Raw genomic sequence first — 24,739 nt, forward strand, 5'->3', positions numbered from 1 at the left:
GGCAAGGCTGCAGCCAGACTCTCCAGAGAAGCAGTGGATAATCAAGGTCGAATGATGGGGATGAAGGAAACACAGAGCAGTCTTTTGGAGGAAACAAAACGACTTTTGGGCAGGGATTCTCTAGGTCCTCTGACAGCAAACTTAGGAGGCCACCTGAGACAGAAAAGAGGCTCCTGACTTGTTCCTTGTACCCACAGGTTTCCCGGGCGTGCTGGTTTCAAACAGCAGGAAGGGTGCCCAGGAGGGATGGTTCCGTTAGCTTCAGTAATAAAATGGGACAGAGAACAAACAGGGTGACAACAGCATCACCTCACTTCAGACCAAGCAAAATGAAACTTAGCACCAGTTTCTCCTAAAATAATCGAGGTGCTGCTCTAACGTTAATGGCAACATAAAGAGACGAGGGAAGGAAAAGAACTTCTCCAGGCAGAAGAGTGAAGCTGACAGGTTAATGGCAGGAATCAGGAGACGCCTTCCAGTTATAGAAACGAAAAGGCGTCAAGAAAAGCATCCTCAGTCAGGGGGACTACGGGCGGTGGGGTGGGGGTTGGGGGGGAGTCTGGATAATTCCTTCTCGAATTCCCATTTCCCCACCTACAGTTTTAAGAGCTTCGGCTCAGTGGTTGAGCATCCATGAACCCATGAACCAAGAGGTCACAGTTCAATTCCCAGTCAGGGCACATGCCCAGGATGCGAGTTCGATCCCCAATAGGAGGTGTGCAGGAGGTGTTTCTCTCTCATAGATGTTTCTACCTCTCTCCCTTTTCCTTCCCTCTCTCTTTAAAAAAAAAAAAAAAAATCAATTAAAAAAACATACCTGTATATATATAAAAGCCTAAGCGACGGAAAGACTGGTTGCTATAATGTGCAGTGACCACCAGGAGGCAGATGCTCAATGCAGGAGCTGCCCCCTGGTGGTCAGTGCACTCCCACAGCGGGAGCGCAGCTCAGTGGACAGACAGGCACCAGATGCCGGGCTCATGGCTGGCAAGTGCAGCTGCCGAGGCGTGAGCCTCTCCTGCCTCCATGGCAGCGCTACCAAGGGCGGTGGTGGTAGGTGCAATGGGGCTGGGGATGAGCGGGAGTGGCATGGCACCTGGCCCGGGCTGCTCCCCAGCCATCTGCCACTTCGCGCACTATGTCCCTTGGGGGATGTCAGACTGCCAGTTTTGGCCCAATCCCTGCAGGCCTGCGGGGATCGGGCCAAAGCAGGCAGTCCGACATCTCCTGAGGGGTCCCAGATTGCAAGAGGGCACAGACCAGGCTGAGGGATCCCACAGGTGCACGAATCCATGCACCGGGCCTCTAGAATATACATAAAGTAGAAAAATGACAAAGTCTATACATGTTTCTGGGGGTTGGGGACTAAGATGTGTCCCAAGGATTCTGCCAGGATCTATCTGCATAAGGTCGAGGGAGGAGCCCTGTGAGCCAACGTGGGTTTTGTGCAGGCTGGCACAATCAACAAGTCTGAGGGAGAAGGAATCTTCAAAGGAGTCTCTGAACACAACGTTAGATCAGAGGCCTCCCAGCTTCTCCTTTTCTCCCCTCCCCATCGCCTGCCTTCAGAAGATCACTTGTTACTTGGGAAACTGGTTAAATGTTCCTTCCCATTTCCAGACTGCCCAATCTAACTCAAATCTCAAAGGTCCCTCTATACTGCTTCCCACACAACCCCAAGGATTTGTAACCTAGGAAACCAAAGAATAGTTTCATCAATAAATCAATTTATTTAAAAGAATATGTTACAATTAATTACACTAAGTGACATTACCAAACAATTTTAGAGTGGTTAGCTCTAGAACCAGGAATGAAAGAAACACTGCTAGCCATTATGTGTCTGTGTATTTTCTCTTCACATTTCTTAAATCACAAATAAAAAATACAAGATACTGCAGTGAAAATACAATTAGAGTTTCTCTCAAATAAATTAAAGGTGTGCATGGCCTGGGGAAAACTGAAGCCCAGCTCACTGGCTTAAAAAGGGAGCATGACGTAAAACTGGTGTCAACTTTAGCAGCTGGCCCGTGCCTCACCCTGTATCACTCCCCTCTTCGACTCCGATCCCCCCCGAGCCCTAAGCTTCCCACACACCTGAGATTATTGCTGAGGGGTGAGCTGATGTTGTCCTGGTGTGAGTGAGGCCTGGCATGATGTGCGTGGGTTCAGGAGAAGAGGAAGGTAGGAGGTGGGACTGGAAGATGAGGTGCTAAAGCACACCCATCGCCTCTACACTCTCAGACTTCAACCACATCCTCCTCCCTCCCAAAGGAAGCGGATGTGACACATGAATCTGGTGAATGTTGGGAGTCCAACAGCCCAAAGGGTTCCTCCTGCGGCTTCAGTCCACCAGCGCACCCTGCAGAGAAGGGAGGGCACAGTAGTCCCTCCAGGTCTGGGGGCTGCAGTCCCTTTTAAGAAAACTGCCTCCTAGGAGCCAGACCCGTAGTTGGAAAATTCTGAGATGAGGGAGAGGTCCAGCCCCTGCCAATGCCCTTTACTGTTGCTCCAAGCACTGGGTCAGGAGCTACAAGAGGGGATGACCCCACGCTACTGGCCTGGTAACTGAAAGATGAAACCAGATGGGCCAGGCATGGGGACACTGAACGTTTATCTCATTCCTCCCTGAGAGCTCCCTCCAGGCCTGAGTTGCTCTGAGCACTCACCTGTGCTGAGCTCAGGCCTAGGGCAAGGGGAGGGCAGAGAAATGGAGAGCAGAATATAAATATAAAGAGCAGAGCCCCAAGCTTGGCCCCAGGAAACCTTTCTGTGGGGACAGGCTTCTCAGGGCCTGCATTTTCTCCCGATCAGGAAAAAAGCGGAGCTTTTACCAAAGAAGATAGAAACTGAGTGTGGAGGGGAGGACGGCAGGAGACCAGGAACATCCTGCTGGCTCCGCTGGGGCAAGGCAGGGGGAAGGGAGCCCTTCCATTTCCCAGAGACAAATGCAAAGGAAGCCTCCCTGGGCAGAACCCAGGACCAAGAGAGGGGGCAGGGATTCGAGAAAGGAAACGCAGAGCAAGGGGAAAGGAGTGTCACACTAACACTGCTTCATGCAAAGAAGAGCTGGATCCTCTGGAGCTCCACGGCCAGTGCTCGCGGCCTCTGCAGGCACCTGCTGTGGGCGAAGAGAAGGCGCTGTCCCCGGGGCCTCCCCTACGGTGCAGCAGCTGGGCGCTGTCAGTGCTACAGCCTCAGGCAGGGGCTGTTCCTACAGAGTCTGCCAACAGGCCGCCAGCTGTGGGTCTTCACCCGCTCTCCAAAGCACCAAGTGAATATGCCAGAACGGGGACAGAGCAGCACCTGTCCACTCCAAGGGGCTTCCATCCCGAGGGCATCCCCCGGCGTCTCACATGCGGAGGTCAGCACGTGGGCTGCCACAGGGCCTCCTAGCCCACGATGAGGGGACAGGGGCAAACTGCTACGATCTTTTATAGTTTGAACAAAGCTGGCCTCAAACGCCTCTTTAGCGTCTAGGAGTGAAAACCAACGGATCTTCTTTCCAGGTCCTTTGGCTCATTATTAAATTCATTGCAGCCAAAAGAAGCTAATCCCGTGACCAAGCCTTCAAATCAGGGATCACCCTCTGCAACTTTCAACACTCAGCATTCATTCACAAGCTTTGCGCTCTGATTCCACCTGGGTATGGAGTAGGGGAGAGAAGATAGGATATCCTGTATGATCCTACACTCCCCTGGGGCAAGCAGCTGCCAGGATAACAGAGGGAAAGAGGATACACAATGATTTGCAAAAACAAGTTATAAAAAAAGAAACTTCAAAGCACCCCAACACTGCTCAGTGGAGTTGACTACAACCAACTATGGTTGCCTCCCAGTTAGACAAAGCAAAAGATGCCCCCCTGTGGAGGTTTTTGTTCAGAAGGTGGAGAAAGGAAAGGAAAAGAAGGTTCAAAGACGTGTTTTCGTTGCACCCGAGCCTGACTTAGAGCTCCCAGTGCAATCATCTAAAGACAGAGCCCGAGGGCGACAATGTTGCCCTGCTCTAGTCAACCCTGAACCCAACCCTGGGGTGTAGCTCTTAGATCTCAAAAGGTCAGATGAGATCTTTAAGGGACAAAAAGGTCTCCTTTTAATTAAACCATATTCCCACTGCTCCTTCCTGGGTCCTCAGCTGGCTGGGATGGGTGCAGTTTGGTTCACACAGACCACTGACCCCTTCCAAGTTTCCCCAAGGCCTGGGGATGCTGTCAGCTGTTTAAGGAAGTCAATGTCATAGTTATGGTGGTTACTGGTCACAAATCGAGTAGGGAAAAGCTTATGTACATAGGGCATTTCTTCCTTCCTTTCCCCTACCTACGTCCAATCTTTGTGCCTAAAGGTATCAACGTTAACTCTGGTCCCTAGTCCTACCTCTGCTTCAGAAAAGCAGGGAAATTATGACCAGGAAGTGTTTCAGGTTCCTGTGGCATTACCCTCCTGAGCGCCCCCTCCATTCCAGACCAGTGGAGGGAGAGCATACAGGGCCCCGGGGAAGCAGGAAGATGTGGAATGTGGCTAGAGAGCCATGAGTGGGAGAGTCGGAGATAGACCAGGAAAGATGTCTTGGAATTCAGAGACCACACCAAGTCTGCAGACGCCCCTGCAGACGGCAGCCTGGCTGCCCTTTAGGAACACACCCCTCACTCTCCCCAACAGCTTCTTGGAAGAAAAAGAAACTATGCTCCTTGCTCCTCAGACTCTACAGTCACATGTGAGCCAGAATCCTCACTCCGTACAAAAAAGGGGGGAACCCAAGCAGGTTGTAAACTTTTCGAGTCCTTCACGAGGAGAGGTATTTTCCCTGTAAATTTTTTTTTCCTTTTTAAAGTTTGTTTCAAAAGAAAGAGAGCAAGAAAGAAGTCATGAATTCTAGTGAAAGGTGTGTAAAAACACAAGCTAAAAAAGGTACTGCCATCAATATGAAATTTAAAAAGAAATATATATATGTATATACGTGCAGCTAATTTGTGTATATATAATTTTTACATACATACATGTATATGTATGAACAGTGCAAATGGATGGAGTTCATAGTTCCAGTCTTAAAAATATAGTACAAGGAGAGTCTGTTGGTGCGAGGCCCAGTGAAAGGACAAAGAGACCTTCGGCGAGTTGGTTGGGCTCATTCCTGTTCCTATCTTAACTCAGGTGGCTCCTGGTGCTGACCAATCTGTGGTTTTCTACCGGCTCAATTCCAGAGACATGAAATTCAGAAGGATTATTATTATTTAGTTTAGGGCTTTGAATATAATGACTTTTCCTTTTCCTCTTCCTTTGTGTTAATGGTTACTCTGTCTGACATGGGAGACGAAGGGGTAAGAGGATGGAGGTGAAGAGAAGGGGGTAAGGGAAGGCTAGGTGGCCACATCCCTCTGCTGTGACCGCGCCATCTGGAAAATGTTCTGAAAGAAAAAAAGGAGAGTTATTGGGAAGCCTTAGATGTCTACATCTCCTCCCATCTGGAGACAACCATTCAAATGGAATCAGAAAATACACGACTGGATGACTCGATCGGATGGGCCTCTTCCCACTGTAACTTCCCATCTAGAATCACAGCCTTTAGAGCTGGAAGGGACCTGGCTACTAATTATCTGGCTCAGCCTTCCCGTTTTACACATGAGAGAAAATGAGAAAACTGGACTCTAGGGAGACTGCTTTGCCCAAAATCATAGAGAGAAAAAAAGCCAGGAGAGAATCCAGATCCTGTGCCCGAAGACCAGTGTGCTTTCTGCTATACCAAGAATATACATTTTTGTGTTCCTGACGCTACTGCTGAACCTCGGGAACATTTTCTTTGAGACTAAGTAACTAATATTCAGACTCTCCTAATTCTGCTCCAGCACTGGCACACACACACAGCAGTAAAGCAGGGCAAAGACCTGCCCACACACATGCATTCGTGGTTAGCCTGGACAGAGCGGCTAAAACTGAGGACAGCTGCCCTTCTGGGTCAGGAACAGCATGGAGGGTACTTTGATAAAAACAGGCAGAGGGGCGTGGGGGCATGAAGTCATGAGAAACGGGGTAGCCTGCAGCCAATGGCCATCCTCTAGACCAGGGGTGGGAACCTTTTTCCTGCTAAGGGCCCTTTGGATATTTATAACATCATTCTCGGGCCACACAAAATTATCAACTTAAAAATTAGCCTGCTCCATTTGGTCAAGCATTGAATTAACTCACCCCTTAATGACTTGGCAGGGCCAGACCAAGTCATTTTTTGGGCCGCATACAGCCCACGGGCCGCACGTTCCCCACCCCTGCTCGAGACAAAGGAAGAAGCAGGGCTCTTTACACAGTCTGTTTAGCATCCAAAAGCTAACCCTCTGTAGGCGTATCCTGGCTCACATGGGGTCCTCAGCCTAACCAACAGTCCCAGGAAAATGGAGACAGAGGAAGGGCCCCAGGGTATGTGGCCGGAAGCCTATACATTTTAAACAAACAAAGATGAAATAATCAATTCAAGATTGTTTAGAATTACCTCTTTTCTCCACTTGAGCTCACAGAACACCCTCTCGAAGCATTCGTGCATGTAATTGAACTGAAAAAAGAACATAGCAACACTCACTGACTTCGCAGGACCAGGTACCCAAGGGCCATCCATGCCTTTGAACTTCTGCCCTGAGCCACCCCACCTTCCAAACTTTCTCAGCCGAGAGAAAAACCCTGACAAGCCCCACAAAATCCAGGCCGGGCTCATCTACGATTCTCTGGCTCCTTCTAGTGGTAACTGTGAGCCAAGCGGGATGTGAAATTGCCAATCCCAGTGGTGCCTCCAGGAAGGACAGGAAGAACCCGGGGTTCCAGAATTCAAACAAGTTCAGATCTCAGCCCACTGCTCTCTCTGCAGCTCTCTTCCACGTTAGCATTTAGTTTAAGAACTTTAAGCCCAATCTATTCTCCCCACGCATGTTTCCCCATCTACCACTCACATATGGTGTGAAGATTTTAACCCATCGAGGCTTCTTTTCTCCTCGTGCATATTCAAAACAAAAGGCCATTCCTTCTTCATCTGTATCCCATCGCTGCATCTCATCCCATTCAAATGCTATTACCTGGTTCTAAACAACAGAGAACAAGAGTGTAAGTTTGAGAATGTTGGGGAGCTTCTTAAGACGGTTCTGAGCCAGGCAGCAGACGAGAAATGAGTGAAGATGTCTGCAGCACTTCAGGGAAAAGGTGACAGAAGAACAAGAGTCAGGGTAACACGTGAAGGTGAGGTCAGCGAGAATCTAGTGTGTATTTATCTACCCCAAACAGTTTGACATCATTCCACGACCAGAACTAAAACACAACAGGAGAGTGAGTATCCAAGTATCACCAGGGTTCCTAGCCCCAGCCCCATGCCGAACTCTCACCTCCAGCTGTCCTTCCTCAGTGCAAGCATGAAGTTTAAAGTGCGTGATGCTGATGGCTGTGATCACGTGCCCCTTCCTCCTGGAGTCACAGGCACAGTGGGGAAAGATGATTTCATTGTAGCCTTCACAAGTTCTCAGCATGTTGAGGTACTAGGGGGAAAAAGGAAGGGAAAGCATGTTGCTGTGGAACTGAACCACCATGAGGAGCTGCTGAGATGGCACAAGAACACAGAAACTTCTCGCCCAACAACCCAAAGACCTGGCCTCTGGTCTCACGCCCATGCCTAAGTTGGGACAGGACTCCAAGATGATCCTTTATTCCACTTCCAACCTCCAACCTTTCTCTACTTAAAAAAAGATATGCAAATGAAGCCAGAAGAGACACTAACCAAAACTGCTAGGACTAGAAGGGAACTCACGATGCCACTCCGACCCTCTATTTTCACTGGACCTAGGGAATGGGAATCGAATCTATCCTTATAATTAAGGAAAGGGGCTAATGTTTCTCCCCAACTCTCCTCCAATCAAAAGTTACAATGAACTCAGTGATGATGATTAAGCTGCCTGAGACTTTAATGGCACAGGTAATATAAGTGGTAAGCCAGATTTAATTTCTTGGTTACTGATATTTTCTCTTCTAGTCCTCAAATCAGCCCCACCAGCCCCTCGGTCTCCTTAAAAAGCATCTGGACCAAAATCAAGTGGCAGGTATAATGCATAAGCCTAATCTAGAGGTCTCTCAACTACTGACCCTAACTCAACTCTTTGTCCTTTCTCCTCTACAATTAAGGCTGGCCTCTTTCACTCAACTCACTATTTTGAGGTAAGAGAGGAGAGAGTAAAAGAAGACAAGTAGGAAGGAAAATAGAAGAGAAATAGGGAAAAGATTAAAAAAAAAAAAGACTCATGGACTCTGACCTGGTTTCCTCTCAGGGACTGCCCGAGAAACAAGCAAATAGCCTTGCATATCACACAGGAAGAACAGGGAACACTGGTGATGCGTGTGGAGTGTTGGAGAGAAGACAAAGGCATACACCCTAATAAACTTCAGTTACCCGTAGGTGGGCGGGGACATTAGAAAACACCAGAAAGAGGCCTTGTGCCTTAGGAAGGGAGAGGAGACATAGGCACAAAAAGGACCCTAGGCAACCTATGACTCTGGTACCAATGACCGACACCAGGGACTGGGAAGACTAGCGCACCCAGGGAAGAAGCACATCATGTTCCCTTCCCTACTTTCTATTCATTTCTGCTTAGGTAAAATAATAGCAACTTTGAAGGAGAAAAATTATTTTAATTATTATTTTTAATCCTCACCTGAGGATAAAGTTTTTAGGACTGAACCCACAACCTAGGTGTGTGCCCTGACCAGGAATCGACCCGAGACCTGTTGGTGTATGGTGATGCTCCAACTGAGCCACACTGACCAGCGTGCAAGGGGGAAAATTACTAAAGGGTAGCAAGAACACAGGATTAGGGTCAATTCAGAAGTGCCACGGTACTTCATTTGCATAATTTTTCATCTCCCACTTCCCCTTCCACAACCCTATTCCATCCCCTTTGATCACATCCTTCCTGTACGAATGATAAATATGGATACTGCTTAGCCTTGCTATTGGCACTATGAGCAGAAAGAAATCCAGGCCATTATACTTTGGAAATATGACAGGCAGGATCATAGAAGAGAACTTTTCTGGGTTATAAGAAGCAGAGACTGGGACAGGAAGCAGTACAGAGGGGTGGTCAAAAGCCTGGGCTTGAATCCTGGCCCCATCACTTCCTAACTGTTGGGCAACTACTGAATTCAAGCAAATTATTAAACCCCAAGGAGCCTGGTTTCATCTTCTTAATAATAGCCTATATCACAATTATTTGCAAGCATTACAATATTTAGTGCATAATTAGGTGTTCAGTAAATGATATCTTAAAAAAGAATTTTAAAGGCTCTGTTATCCTTAGCCAGAAGATTCAACTATTTTCTCTCTCAAGAATGCCCTGTGGCCCTCGCCGGTTTGGCTCAGTGGATAGAGCGTCGGCCTGTGGACCAGAGGGTCCCAGGTTTGATTCCAGTCAAGGGCACGTACCTTGGTTGCAGACTCCTTCCCAGCCCAGGTCCTGGTCTGGGCTCATTCAGGAAGCAACCAATTGATGTGTTTCTCTCACACTGATGTTTCTCTCTCTCTCCACTCTCTGTAAAAATCAATGGCAAGCCCTAGCTGGTTTGGCTCTGTGGCTAGAGCATCAGCCTGTGGACTGAAGGGTCCCAGGTTTGATTCCAGTCAAGGGCACATGCCCGGGTTGCAGGTTTGATCCCCAGTAGGGGGCGTGGAGGTAGCCAATCAATGATTCTCTCTCATCATTGATGTTTCTCTCTCCCCATCTCCCTTCCTTTCTGAAATCAATAAAGATATATTAAAAAACATGTATCAATGGAAAAATGTCCTCCAGTGAGGATTAACAACAACAACAAAAGAATGCCCTGCGACCCCAAGCAGAGGAACCTAGGGCAGGGGCTCCCTCTGGAGCTTGCTTCCAGGCCTGTTTGCTGTGTTGGTAAGAACTTGACCCTGGCCTTAGTGGGGCGGGAGCTGTCTTCATACCACCACCCAACCCAAAGCCAGGGATCCGTTTGTAGTTTTTGACTACTAAGCATTTCTCTTCTGTACAGAATCCAATAAAAACTTCCTATGTCTTGCACTTAAAAAAAAAAAAAAAAAAAAAAAGCCCTGAGATATGATATATATGGAAATTACTTTAAAAAAACTCCAGGGGGAAAAAGCACATGAGTGGGATAGATGAAACATGAATGGCAGAAAGCTGAAGGCTCTTATGTTGGGAGGTTAAATGTACTCTTCTTTCAACTTCTTTATATATCTGAAAATTTCTACAATAAAATGTTAGAAGAAAAAAGAAAACTGCCCTGCAACCAGGCCTGCAGCTCTCACTTCAAGCCATCCTCCTAATCCAGTCATCAGAAACTTTCTGTGTGCTCAATAAGCAGCAAATTCTGCTCGGAGATGCTTAAGAACGCTGCAAATGCCAGGAGGTGGCACAGCCCTGAGACTAGTTCTGTTCGTGTACTTCAACAAAAATGGCTTTACATGTAACACATTTGCTGAGAGTTCTCTTCTTTGAGAGGCAACACTCCTATTTAAAAATATTTCTGCCATATTTGGATTACCATACAGATTTTTTCAAAGAGGGGGAAACCTGCAAAGGGAGAAATTAGGAAAAGACACAGAAGAGACGTGGAGCTCTGCTTATCTTGAACTCTCTCTTTGTGACCTTGCGTGAGTTACTCCAGCCAGGCTTCCCCTCTGCCATCTGGAAATAACGGACACTGCCGCCCCCCTCTTTTCTCTGATGTAGGGAAAAAACGCACGCTTTGGAGCCAGACAGAAATGGATTCGAGGCCTAGCTCTACTTCTGACAAGCTTTACGATCTTGGGTAAGAATCTTCCTTCCTCAAGCTCCACCCCTCCTCTGCAAAACTGGGATAACACCTGCATGGTTGTTTTAAGGAGGAGATGAGAATGTACACACAGTGTCCAGAACAGATCTGACGCATAATATATGTCCTCTCTCTATCCCCTTTGAATAAAAAAAGCAGACTTATCCCTCCATATTCGGAAATGCAGTCCTTGAAAACAAAGGACCTTCAGGGGAATTCCCAAGGGCATGGTTATAAAATACCCTGAGTGAAAACTAAGGCACCTGTGGCCTAATGAGACGACAGAGTTTAGTAACGTTTCACTGGGGAAACTTAAGGTTTTCAAGATTCTCGGGTCAGGCAGCATTTCTCAACTATAGGTGGGCAATCTCTACATTCCTGAACTTGCAGAAAGCATGAAGGGAAGAAACATTTAAAGTTTATATACACTCAAAATTTTCAAAAGAAAAGTGAGTTTTTGTTTTCAAACAGATTTATTTTAAACACAAAATTTTCCTGTCCATTCTCTTCTCAGATTACATTTTGAGTACATATGTATCCTAAATAACCTTCCTTGATTCACAGACCACTCAGATGGTGGCCCACATTAGAAGAGAGAAAAAGAAAGGTATGGCATGGGATAATTTGTGAATGTTCAATATTTAGCAAGGTAGGTCAATACAGGAATAGGACACATTAAAGCAGGGACTCAGTACTTAACAGAGCAGAACACTTTAGGTGAGTGGGTTAAGGTCCATTCTGGAGAACTCTCTGTCTCCCAAACCACCTGCCAAGGGTCAAAACAGGTCTAAGACTGAAATAAGTGCTTGAGAGGAACCTTAGGAGCCAACTCTCTCAAACCCCCGAAGCAGCGTAAGTTTCAGAATCACCAGGGTGCTTCTGTAAAAGTCTTAACAAAATGCCTCGGTCCTGGCCACAGAGACCCTGGCTTAGTAAGTGTGAGACGGTCAGACACCTGCACGGTGAGCAGGCTTCACAAGTGGGACCACACTCTGAGAAACACTGACTTTCACATTGACTGCCATGTGTGAACTCACTAAAAATGATGTTGAGAAACTGTTGGAAGCTGCCCATTGCCTTCACTAGCAGAGAGGTGTGGACAAGGAACCCAGAAGGCTGGTCAACCTTGAGGCTCTGGCAAGGGTCAGAGCCATACATCCACTGTTTTAGTTGAGACAAAGGTAGCTGAAGCAACTTGCACCTTTTAGTCTCATGTAAATCCTTACTGGTAAGATAGTCTGCCTGTTACTGGAATTGCCTGCCTAAGGGCTATGGGTGGGTCCCAAACCTGAATAAAAGGGATCCAAGGCCAGAGCAAAGCCTAGTCCTCTCTTGGGCTTCCGCCTGGCCCCCAGTTCCCAAATTAATATTTTCTTGTCTTGTCTCTTTCATTTGTGTGAGCCTCCTCCAGAGCCCGAACCCTGAACCTGAACCCTGAACCACGCGGGACGTGGGGGGTACACTCGCAACTGACAGCCCAACGTGGGTCACTCACAAGAAACACTAACAGAGATTTCTTATTTGTCAGTTCAACAATGGCAAAATCAGGCTATTCCAACATAAGAAAATCTTAAGTTCCCTATGTTTGCTGTTTGTGTAAGAGGGGAAAAAAAAAAAGATAAAATCTCTCTTGCACATCACATTCTCAACCATCCAAATCTAAGTAGAAAATAATTTTTTTTATCACACTGGATCTTACAAACTATGGCAAAGATATGAGCTGTCCTCTGTATTTGGAAAACAAGGAAATTTACACAAAACTTATTTATCTACCAAGAAGTCTAGAGTATTTCTTAAGATTCTACATGATAGCTGGCAATCTGAACATCCCATTTTATAGAAAAGAAACTAGAACTGAGAAGTCTGTTGAATTGTGGAGGTTCTCAGTGATCTGACCTACTCTTAGGCCTATCAAGCATCCTAAGTTGCTACAGATAATGGTATCAAGACTTATGGGCTCTGAAGGGTCCATCTGAATTGAAGTTTCAATGTACTGACCATGACCACTAACTAAGTTAATGTCTTTGAACATTACTACTTGACCACATGAAGTTATCCTATATAATAAAAGTGTAGTATGCAAATTGTCCCCTCGACCGGAGGTTGTCCGGGAGTTCAACAAGGGGGTGGGGCCAGCCGGGGGAAGGGAGGGAGGCCCAGGTGGCTGGGGGGAAGGGAGGGAGGCCCAGGCCAGCAGCCACTAGGGACCCTACCCAGTGCACAAATTTCATGCACTGGGCCTCTAATACTTAAATAAAATTCAAACTTTGGTGGAATTTTCTTTAAAATCTGACTATGGTATTATGGGGCTAGTATACACTTGTATGTTGGTACTTGGTTTTCAAGAAAATAGAATTCCATAAATGTTTAAGCATATTTTATACTCGATTCCAATGACCCATGGAAAACACATCAGTGGTCCAACTGCACTTGAGTTCTTAACTGGTGATTCATAATAGATTTCTATACTTGTTAAACTCAGATTTTCTATATTTTGCAACAGAACAATCCAAGACTACTTATCTAGCACCTCATACTGTGCCTGGCACACATTCAGTGCTCAACAAGTATTTCTGGTAAAATGCATAAATGGATGATAGTGTGTTTGCAGTAGTACTCCATGTGCAAAAAAACAATATGTATTACCAAATACCAATACTGGTATTACCAAAGGCCCTTAGGAAGTTACTTTAATTCCACTGGCTTTGGAAAAGGCAAAGAACTACTGCAGAGGTTGATGGTCCTTTAGTAGATGGCCCTTTTCACCAAAAAGATGCAGATGTATTGGTCAGAATCATGCATTGATATGTAAAAGACAATGCCATTATTTTAAAGAACAGGAAGTTGAGTTTCAAAATCCTGTCTCCTGGGAGCATTATCTCAATTCGTTGAGGTTCTGCTTCCCGGCATAGGTCGACAATTTGGCTCAAATAAACTCACTAAAATTCTTAAAAAAAAAAAAAAAAAAAAAAAATCCTGTCTCCCACATATTAAAATTCCCTTAAACAAAATTCTACAAATAGACTTGATTCTATTTAAAATACTTTTTGTTGCCTATTTTAGTCTATTGATATGATGTAGAACATCTGTAGATAGTTTCTTGATCTTTGGCAATTTACTTTTCATCATATAAGTGAGAAAATAACTATTCCACCTAGACATAAGAGAATGGGCTAAGCCTCATGGCTAATTTGTATATTTTTATTCCAACCCAATTAATTTAGGTAGATGAAGATTCCTTCATAAAAAGTGCACAGAAGGTACAAAGAAATTCGAGTGATTTATAAGAATCATAACCAATGCAATTACTGCCTTGTGTGAAATCATGAAAAATTATAATTGGAAAAATTTCAACTATATGTGAATTTGCCAAGAAAAAAAATTTAAAATTCTATGAGTGGAAGTTTTAAGTGTTCATTACAAATTTTATTTTTGACAATTTCCATCCTTGTATATATGGCAGATACAAATTAAAAACTATTTTTAAAACATTTAAGGAGTATTCTAGGCAGCCCTCTGAACAGAACTTCCTGTGATAAGAAAAATGTTCTATATCTGAGCTGTCTAATACAGTAGCTACTAACCACATGTGCTACTGCACACTTGAAGTGTGGCTAATGCATCTGAGGAACTGAATTTTAAATTTTATTTAATTTAAATAGTTAAATTTAAATAGCCACATGAAGATGGTAGCCATCGAATTGACCAGTACAGCTCTAGCATATGATACTAACCAAAAGCACTACTGTGCATAAATGTTTAAGCAACTGCAGAGATTGAAGTTATAAAAACAAATGATTTTGCCACCGCTAAATCACAATGAAAATAATTTCTAATGTAAAAAACCTAGTATCAATTCTTACGGAATCTTATCTATATCATATTAAATGTTTTGCACATCTTTATTTCAGATTTTTTCTATCAAAAAGAATTCCATTTGGTTACTATTTATAATAAAGTTACATATTTACATATAACAAAATAAGCTCTTTATGTGCTAAATGGAGGAACACAATGGACTTTATGTCAAGGCCTATATCCCCCTCCTTTTTAAAAACGAGTTAAGCCACTGACCAGGTTGCAACATCTTTCAAAAAAGATTGGAACAACAGGTTTAAGAGATAAGAGGAGTTATTTTCTAAAGAGATTATGGGGACATAAACCTACCATGACCATTTTCCTTTGTTCATATAGCTTCTGTAATTGGTAGGACTTTTCCTCTGCTTTGATGTAGCCTTTTTTCACATCATCGACAGCCTGTCACCAAAACAAAGGCAGGAAAGAAAGAAATGTAAAAATCACTATCAAGTACATTCTTAATAGAAACAGAGACAGATTTATTTTCAGAATAACTTTTAGGCATATAGACCATCGCATCACTGGTGTACTCTGCCACCTGCATGTATTTATTGGAATAAGCAGCATGTACGGAGTGTCTGGTATGTATTCAAGGATTGTTCTAGGCACATGAGAAATCTGGTATCTCATGTTAAGAGATTTAAACTCTGGTTAATTTATATATGTGGAACAATTAGAGAACATTAAAAGATAGCATATAATACTGTATTAAAGGTAACAATGAAGTAACAAAAATGTGTGGCATAGATAATAAGATACATGCAGTCAGAACATGAGAGCTTATTGCTAACTGTAGTTATCAAGGAAGTCTTGGTTGGGCCCACATTGAATAGAAGAATCTACTAGCTATAGTCAGGAAACAGGACTGGGTTTGAGGTTAAATACATTCAGGAGACAGTTTGCCTAATTTGAATAAAGGGCATATGGTTAAGGGACAATGAAAGATAATGCGCTGGAGGGATAGGTTAACAGATTAGGAAGGACCCTAAAAAGCAGGCACAAGAATTTAGACTTAAGGACAGTAGGGAGCTAAAATAAGCAATTAAAAAACATTTTTAAAGAAAGATTGATTTGTATATGAGTGTCAAACGAATTAAGCTAAGGAGAGAATAAAATGAGAGACAGACGATGTTGTCATACTTTAAGCACGAAATGAAACAAGACTTTAAACTAGGGGAGCAGCAAGTGGAAGAGAAAGTGATAAATCTGAGACCATGAACCAAAAAAATCCCCAATAGGACCCGACACAAGCATGAAGATACTTATTCTAAACAACTCCTGGTTCAGCTAAATGAAATATGCATCCCCTTCCAAACCTCATTCCACCTCAATAAAAATTTTTTAAATATATTTTTTATTTTTATTATTATTATTATTTTTTACAGAGAGGAAGGGAGAGGGATAGAGAGCTAGAAACACTGATGAGAGAGAAACATCGATCAGCTGCCTCCTGCACACTCCCCACTGGGGATGTGCCCGCAACCAAGGTACATGCCCTTGACCGGAATCGAACCTGGGACCCTTCAGTCCGCAGGCCGATGCTCTATCCACTGAGCCAAACCAGTTAGGACAAAATTTTTAAATCTAATATGAGGAAAAACTGATCATTGGGAGAAAAAAGAATAAATAGAATCATTTGTCCAGGGCATTCAAAATCTAACCTCAGTGAGTTACTGCAAGGACAACTCTATGCTGGCACCCACTTGAACTCTTATCAGAAGACTGCCAACTTCCTTACGGTAGAAATCATTCCCATAGTCCTTTAAGGGGAAAAAAACTTGTATAACAGGGTGAGTTCATTATTGAAGTCAAAAGAATAGTTCAACTTCTAGGTATGTCACTTGAGTAAGTCACTAAAACCCTCTCAGTCTTTAACACAAGGAATAATACTTATCTCATAGGTAGACAACAAAATGAGATAACAAATGTTAAGAGTTTCATAAAGTGTAGATAGTTACTATTATCACTGTTATTACCATCATTTAGCTGTTAAGTTCTAAGACCCACATGTGGATATTAACATCCTGCCTAATGGAAAGATTATGCCCATCCCTCCCCAATCCTAGCCATTCAAATGAGGGCTCACTTAGGCACAGAGAATCTAGTCAGAGAGATCAGGATGCTCAGTAAGGATGGCCACACAATGTCCTGAAGAACCTGGCCACTTGTGTGTGTTTTATTTAACCACCAAAAGCCATGACTGCTCCAGGCCAAATTAAACCAATTACTACAGGAAAGCTGGGAGAGAAGTAAACGGTAAACAAATACTGGTCTATCTATTTCATTTCCCATGTAACAAAGTGTGATTTAGCTAAGAGAAAAGGCTTTTCTGATGACCAAATGAAAATACTGCTTTTATTATTATTCGTATCCCCAATACCTAGAACTGTATCTGACTTGGAATAGCACTTAAATATTTGAACATTACCCTAGCACCCGTAGTCGGCAAACTGCAGCTTGCAAGCCACATGCGGCTCTTTGGCCCCTTGAGTGTGGCTCTTCCACAAAATACCACGGCCTGGGCGAGTCTATTGTGAAGAAGTGGCGCTAGAAGAAGTTTAAGTTTAAAAAATTGGGCTCTCAAAAGAAATTTCAGTCGTTGTACTGTTGATATTTGGCTCTAGTTGACTAATGAGTTTGCCGACCACTGCCCTAGGATAGAAGTGGGTCAGTGAACATCTACTCCAACAACTCTAAGTGAACTATTTTTTCTTTAAAAAAAAATAAAAAAATATATATATATTTTTTTATTGTTGATAATATTACAGAAGTCTCCCATTTTCTCCCCTTTTACCTCCCTCCTCCCAGCCAACTATTTTCATAAGGAGCAGTAAAAATGTTCTCTCGTCTCCTCTTTCACTTCTAATCAAGATTATACTGCTTGAGGACGTAGAGGGGATAAATAAGTGATGGGGGAAAAAAAGATTATATTGCTTGACTACCCATGTGACTCACCAATTCTTCTTCCACAATAACCAGACACCAACTCCTCTCAATTCATGCAAACATTCATTTTGTAAAAACGCTGACAGTTCTCATCTGCTACTATCTCCTTTCCTGTTTTTTGTCCTTGCAGGTTTACACCTTTAAAATGCCATTACTATTATTTTAGCAAGCCTTCAGGAAGGAGTAGCTTAAATGTGTGTACAACCTGCTAGATTTAGCCAGAATTTAAATACATTCTACCATGAATTTCAATATTACTAATTTTTTTAAGGAAAAGGCTCATTACCATCACTATTATCTCATCAACTCTAAGATGCTCATTTTTTCATAATTTATCATCTCTAAAATTGGGATGTAACTTACAATCAATGATATGTCAGTTTAATTGGTAGCTCTTTTCTCTTTCTTAGCAGCACATAAAATAACAGCGCATCTTACAATTGATGGCATCTTGGAACTGATGAAATACCCACCGTCAAAATATGATATAAAAAATAATTAAAACTAAGAGGAAAAAGTTAATATTACTTTCTAAATGGCACAAATGTTTACCTAGTTAAGCAAAAAATCATTTGAATCCTTGTGCCGTGTTGGGAATGTAAAACAGTGTACATAGCTGCTATGGAAAACAGTATGGCAGTTCCTCAAAAATTATAAATAGAATTACCATATAATCCAGTAATCTCAATCTGGTCATATTAAAAGCAGGATTTTAAAAAGATTATTTACACACCCATGCTCATAATCCTATATAATAAAAGGCTAATATGCAAATAGACCAAATGGCGGAACAACTGAACAACCAGTCGCTATGATGTGTGCTGACCACCAGGGGGCGTGTGCAGAACATGGTGGGTGTTGGCCGTGGTGGGATGGTGGCGGTGAGTGGGGGCGCCAGACCAAGGCCAGTTGCTGTCATCGGGGCGAGCCTCAGGTGGTTACTGAAAATTCTTTGCTCCCACGCACCGCGGTCCTGCCGGGTGCTCGCATCTGCTGCTGACCAAGGCAGGGCACCAGTTGCTGTCATCGGGGCGAGCCTCAGGTGGTTACTGAAAATTCTTTGCTCCCACGCACCGCGGTCCTGCCGGGTGCTCGCATCTGCTGCTGGCGCTGGTCCCGCCCGCACCTGCCAGCGCCGGCCCTGCTCACACCCGTTGCCGGCACCAGAGCCGCTGCTTGAACCCACTGCCAGCCCCCGGCACCAGCCCCAATCGCTTGGCACTGTCAGCAGGTGGGAACGGCAGCTGCTGGCCCTGATTGCCCCTGAGGGCTTTTCTACCTCCTCCTGCTCCTGAGGGGCGATCAGGGCAGCAGTCTGACAGCACTTGCACAGACTGACAGCACTGGCCCCAATTGCACCGTGCTGTCAGCGGGTGAGAGCGGGGCTGGTGCAGTCAGCGTGTGGGAGCGGCAGCGCGGGAACAGGGCTGCGGCAGGAGGGGCCAGGCGGGGGCCCAGAGGATGGGCTGAGACCCGCCCCCTGTGCCCACCGCAGCCTCACAGCCCACTGTTCCTTTCAAGGTGCACGAATTCGTGCACTGGGCCCCTAGTAGTATTCATAATAGCCAAGTGATGGGGAAAAGAACCAATGTCCATCCACAGATGACTAGATAAGTAAAATGAGACATACACATACAATGAAACATTTTGCCTTAAAAAGGAAGGAAATCCGGTCCATTGCTATAACATGAATAAGACATTATGCTAAGTGAAATAATCCAGTCACAAAAAGATAAATACTGTATGATTCCACTTACATGATCAGGAAACAGATCTTAGCAAAGCTATGCTAAGATTATGCCCTATGTAGAGCCTATACTTGAACCAGATATTCTGACTCCTAGCTAATGTTCTCATTGCAACAATACAGGGCTCTGCTATAAATTCATTATTTGTAGAGTCGTAATAATATAAACACTGAATACTGATTTAATAAATATTATAATATGCCTATATTAGGAAGATAGGAGAGATGAAAAGGTACAGGTATTAGTAAGAATGGAGAATAAAATGGAGCTAGAGTCCCATTTTTTAGTGGAAAATGAAGAGGTATTGTCTGAATTTGAAAAATCAAGTAGGAGCAATATAACCAAGTTATAACAGAGACATGAATGCAAATATGAAAGAAAAAAACAAAGCTAAAGGAGGTGAAAGTGATTGCCTTTGTGGGGAGATGAAGATAAGTGGGGGCAACTAATATTTTTCATAATAACCTACGTAGAACCACATGATGCTTTAAATTCTATGAATATGATGCTTTAAACTCTGTGAATGTGTAATTTTGGTAGAAATTATTTTAAAAGGTATATAGCCATAATGCTCATTTTCTGTTGTTTAAATATATTTTAAACTCCAGCATATCTTCACTTCTTAAGCTTATTTATATTTTGTGAAATGGGATAGCACATTTTACAAATTTAACTAAGATTCAGGAGGCAAAGCAGGTTACCCAAGGATTGACAATGAATTGGCAAATTACCCACTACATACAAACAGATAAAAAAAAAATCAGGCCTTTCTAGGAAGATCAATTCACCTACCTGATGAAAGAAGTAGGTAACAGCAAGGTCATTGTCATTTAAGAGGATTTCTTCTTCTGTTGTAAAAAGCCACTTTCGAATGGTCAGGCAGGTGCCTGGCACAGCTGATGTGTAATTCTGGACATAGAGTTTATGAGGAAATTCATTAGGTGCCAGCTTACGTACTAAAGAGAAGACAAAACAAAGAAAGCTAGAGTGAAAAGATATATAAGGAATTTCCCTAGTGTAAACTGCAGATAAAATATAAACAGCCAGATAAAGAATGGCAGATTATCATTAACCAGGACCCTGGCTTAGATCCCTCAAGGAGCACTTCTTGTCTAGCCAAATCTATCCCTTGGAACTATGACTATGGCCAGTCGGGCTCAAACTGACTGTATTCTATCACCTGAATGACACACTATTCAGTTAACATGCCGACTCTGCAGACAGCATCTACTACAAAGTCTATTAAAATATCTGATCCATTATCTAGTAAGTTACAATGATGTCCATTCAACATCTTTAAAGCAAGCCTCTCCTCTTACCCAGCTATGATGCTTTCAGCGTCTCTCATGTGGTAATTCTCAATGAGCTGCTTTTATTGTTAAGAGTTGAAAGGCTCTCCCCACCCCACCCCCAACTCTAAGACATTCATCCAGTGAAAAGTGTCTTCTGAATAAAGTTACTTCCTCTTTTTAATAATGCACAAGCCGGATAAAACTCTACCACTTTTAATTTCTATATTGATTTTCTTTGAAAAGGCTGTTTTCTTCTTTTGATTGATGGCTACTTGGCTTTCTAACACTGCAAAAGACAGATTTAATATTTCCTATTTTATTAACTAAAGTTTAGAAAAGAAGAATAACATTAGAATCCAAGTGTCCTGGTTCCCTGGCAATCCTTTGTTTGTTTTTAAAAAGCAAGCGAGAATTTATTGACTGCAGCAAAAACATACTTAGGACAGTGAAACAAGGACTATTGCTCCCCTGGCTGCAAGTCTCATAGGTCCTTTAGAGGTAAGGGGATACGTGCCTGGGAGGGGGAGAGGGGGAGGGGGGAAAGTGGAATGGCATGGTGTGCTCCCTGGAGGGAGAGTGCCCCTAGCAATCCTTTGTAACATTTCTATCTGCCTCGGTAGACTGTAGGGAGTTGGCAAGATAAAGAATAGGAACATGGCCACTTCAGGGAGAATCAAAATTATTCTACATTGACCTGGGACAGTAGGCCAACCCAAGCCTACCAACTCCCCCCTTTTCTGAGATGAGGAAGATCTGATTAATTAATATTATGTCATTTCTGGCCTTAGCTGTGTGTGTGTGTGTGTGTGTGTGTGTGTGTGTGTGTGTGTGTGTGTTCGGTGTGAAAAAGACCCATACACTGTAGGAAACAATTAGGAAATCTATGTCATTCAGGGCAAGCACTCAGACTTCAGATGAGGAAGATCTGATTAATTAATATTATGTCATTTCTGGCCTTAGCTGTGTGTGTGTGTGTGTGTGTGTTCGGTGTGAAAAAGACCCATACACTGTAGGAAACAATTAGGAAATCTATGTCATTCAGGGCAAGCACTCAGACTTCCTCCCCTTTGTGGTTTCAATGCAACCAGTGTGACCAACATCCCTAGCTTTTATAAAATAATATATAAGGCAAGCTTCCTGTCATGATGTAACAAAATTTCCTAGGAAGAGGATATCTATTTACAAAGAAACTTAAAAGATATGCATTAAAGCAATGTCTTTTAAGCAATTTATCTCTTTTTAACTCCTGAAAACAAAAAACTAATCTTAAAAATCTACAAAAACCACAAAGCACACTAAAACAAATAGTTGCTAAATAGAACCACCCCTTTTTGTAAGGCTGTTTCATTGGAATGTAATACTTTTGAACCTCTGATTTAAAAGAACCTCATGAAAGTATCCCACTTCAACCCTGGGTGCAAGTAACTTATACTTACAAAAGAGGGAAGGATCAACAGTGACCAGATATCCTCTGACTTGGACTTAATGGGATTTGCCTGGTCTGCTTGTTGGAGTCCGAATTAATAAATAAAATCTCCCCTTGGTCTGCAAGCTCTTCTCTAGGCAAACAGTTTCAGCCTGACAGTATTAGAATAAAAACCCTCAAACAGAACTTCATATTAGCCACAGGCACTTACCAAAGGAATGATTGATCACTTCAAATAAGGCAAAGTAATTCACTGTTGTACTGTCCATGCCAACCTTTGCTGCAATAGCCTAAAGTATAAACAGGAGAGATTAGTTTCAAGAAAACTAAATCAGCCAGGCTGGCGTGGCTCAGTGGTTGAGCATTGACCTATGAGCCAGGAAGTCACAGTTCGATTCCCAGTCAGAGCACATGCCTGGGGTTGTGGGCTTGATCCCCAATGTAGGGCGTGCAGGAGGCAGCCAATCAATGATTCTCTCTCATGTTGATGTTTCTATCTCTCTCCCTCTCCCTTCCTCTCTGAAATTAATATATATTTAAATTTAAAAAAGACTTGAGCAGACATGAAGGAGCTTCCACTGGTCAAAGATGGAACAATCTGAATATCACAAAGATAATACATGCTATTGATTAAATCAGGCTGTGTACCTAAAAACCCACACAATACTGAAAAAATAAAATAACCTCCTTGGACATCATTGGAATCAACTAAGGCACCACTTCTTTACTCTGAAAATTGGCAATAAAAGGAAAGAAATATTTATTCCTCCCTTATCAAAAACTGTACTTCAGGATAACTAAATATCCATAGCTGATAAGAATAAGTTCTTTACAGAATAAGTCTAGTTAATAAATGTGAAGATATGAGAGAATTAGAAAATCAACACTTTACAACCCTTAATGAAACCACAGGTAAGGGAGCAATCATCGGTGATACACTCATTTGAGAAAAGATCAATAGAGAACTTTACAAAGGAGAGGCAATATGAAGAATACAGCATCGATTATGACGTATTCTTATCAAAATAGCTGAACCTGAATCTAATCAAGCCTCCAGAGAAAACTTCCATCGATAAAAAATATAAGGCGAGAGCAAGACATACTAAATGACACGAATACATAAAAGAAGCAAACAAACAGATAAACTCAGAAAGTGGGACATTCCACAGGGCACAGACCCAATTTCTGAAATTACACAATGACATGGAAAACAAGTTGGAGAAGGGAAGACAGATTGCTCTATTTTAAAACAAACATAAAAATCAAATGTGATATAAAGACCTTATCTAGATTCAGATTTTAATCAACCAACTATAAAAAATCGATAATTGAGAAAATTTGATGGTCGATTTGTTATTAGTTAATATCAAGGAAATCCTGTTAATTTTTTAGGCTTGATAATGGCTTTGTGGTTATGTAGGAAGAATGTCTATATTTTATAGAGATGTATACTAAAATACACACAGGTCCAATAACATGGAATTTGGTTTAAAATATTCAAACAAAGGGGGGGAAGGATATATAGTGCAGATGTGGAAGAATCTTGATGACGATTAAGTGAGTGATGAACAGGTAGAGGTTCATTGTCCTATTCTGTTTTCATGTGCGTTATAAACTTTTCTTACAACTAAAAGGGGCGAGGGGACTAATCAGAACCACTACTACCTGGGATACCTTTCTTTCAAGGAGGACAAAGTAATTTCACATTAACATAACAACATTAACAACAGTAGCTAATATTTAATAAACTTATATGTTAGATACTCCAATCACTTTATCTGTATTAACTCATTTAATCTATCTTCCTTAGCTTTGAAACATGCAATGTGAAGTCTACTGGCTCAAGTTTACTTTACCTGATATACTTGGTCTGTAGTACTGTTCTTTTTAACCCTGACTGTAACTGTTGTTCCATCTGGTAAAGCTACTCGCAGCTCTACGTCAGACACACCATTGTAGTTCTGGGGAGAAAGACACAGAAAAAGAATGTAGGACCCAGTATATCTTCATTCTCCCTGTAACGTGCAAGCTAAACAACATGTGATAGAGAGAAAGTGAGTTCCAATGAAAAGGGGAGAAAAGACACCTTATAAGTCAATACATTTACAAGCCATTAAGCTGACTTTAGAGTGTAGCAGCAGTTAACCTTTAAGATGAACAGGGAGAAAAGAAATATGTTGAAGTCATGTTCACATTTTAATACAGAAATGTGAAACAGACTAGGTCAAACACTAAGCCTTTGTCTATAATAAACTTTAAAACATGTGAAACAGACTAGGTCAAACACAGATGAGATTTTTTGCTTATTTTCAAACATTCAGAAGTCACAAATAAGAAGACAACTGAAAGCTGTAGTTTCAACCAATATTCTCTGATTTTATATGGTTAGGCATGTTAGACTGGCTCAAGAAGTACCATAAATTCCTTTCTGAATCCTGAAATAATGGCACCTTTGAAAGGAAACTGATGAAACTCAGGAATCTGAGTAAGGCTGATGCCCAACTTTCTTCTAGCAAAGAGTAAACAATACTTATTCTCCTTAATTTCAGAGAAATCATTCACTCTCACTGGTTTTGATGATTAACACATTCCTTAAGAGATTTCTGATCTTGTCATTTTTATTAGAGAAACAACTATGTAAGAACAAGTCCATCTTCATTTACC

The 24,739-nt window shown here is 42.6% G+C and overlaps 1 protein-coding gene across 1 annotated transcript in view; it reads right to left on the reverse strand.

Moving 5' to 3' along the window:
- Positions 1–1,707: 1,707 nt before the first annotated feature.
- Positions 1,708–24,739, reverse strand: part of SNX27 (sorting nexin 27) — a 55,203-nt gene continuing 32,171 nt past the window's right edge. The window contains exons 5-12 of the mRNA XM_008147279.3: positions 23,932–24,036; positions 22,287–22,365; positions 20,150–20,313; positions 14,973–15,062; positions 7,355–7,504; positions 6,929–7,057; positions 6,478–6,537; positions 1,708–5,401 (exon numbers count right to left, since the gene is read on the reverse strand). Of these exons, the coding sequence (XP_008145501.1) occupies positions 5,354–5,401; positions 6,478–6,537; positions 6,929–7,057; positions 7,355–7,504; positions 14,973–15,062; positions 20,150–20,313; positions 22,287–22,365; positions 23,932–24,036 (825 nt within the window). The 3' untranslated portion in view covers positions 1,708–5,353. The remainder of the gene's footprint in view (positions 5,402–6,477; positions 6,538–6,928; positions 7,058–7,354; positions 7,505–14,972; positions 15,063–20,149; positions 20,314–22,286; positions 22,366–23,931; positions 24,037–24,739) is intronic.

The sequence above is a fragment of the Eptesicus fuscus genome, chromosome 22 (genome assembly GCF_027574615.1).
Source record: "Eptesicus fuscus isolate TK198812 chromosome 22, DD_ASM_mEF_20220401, whole genome shotgun sequence".
Lineage (NCBI taxonomy): Eukaryota > Metazoa > Chordata > Mammalia > Chiroptera > Vespertilionidae > Eptesicus > Eptesicus fuscus.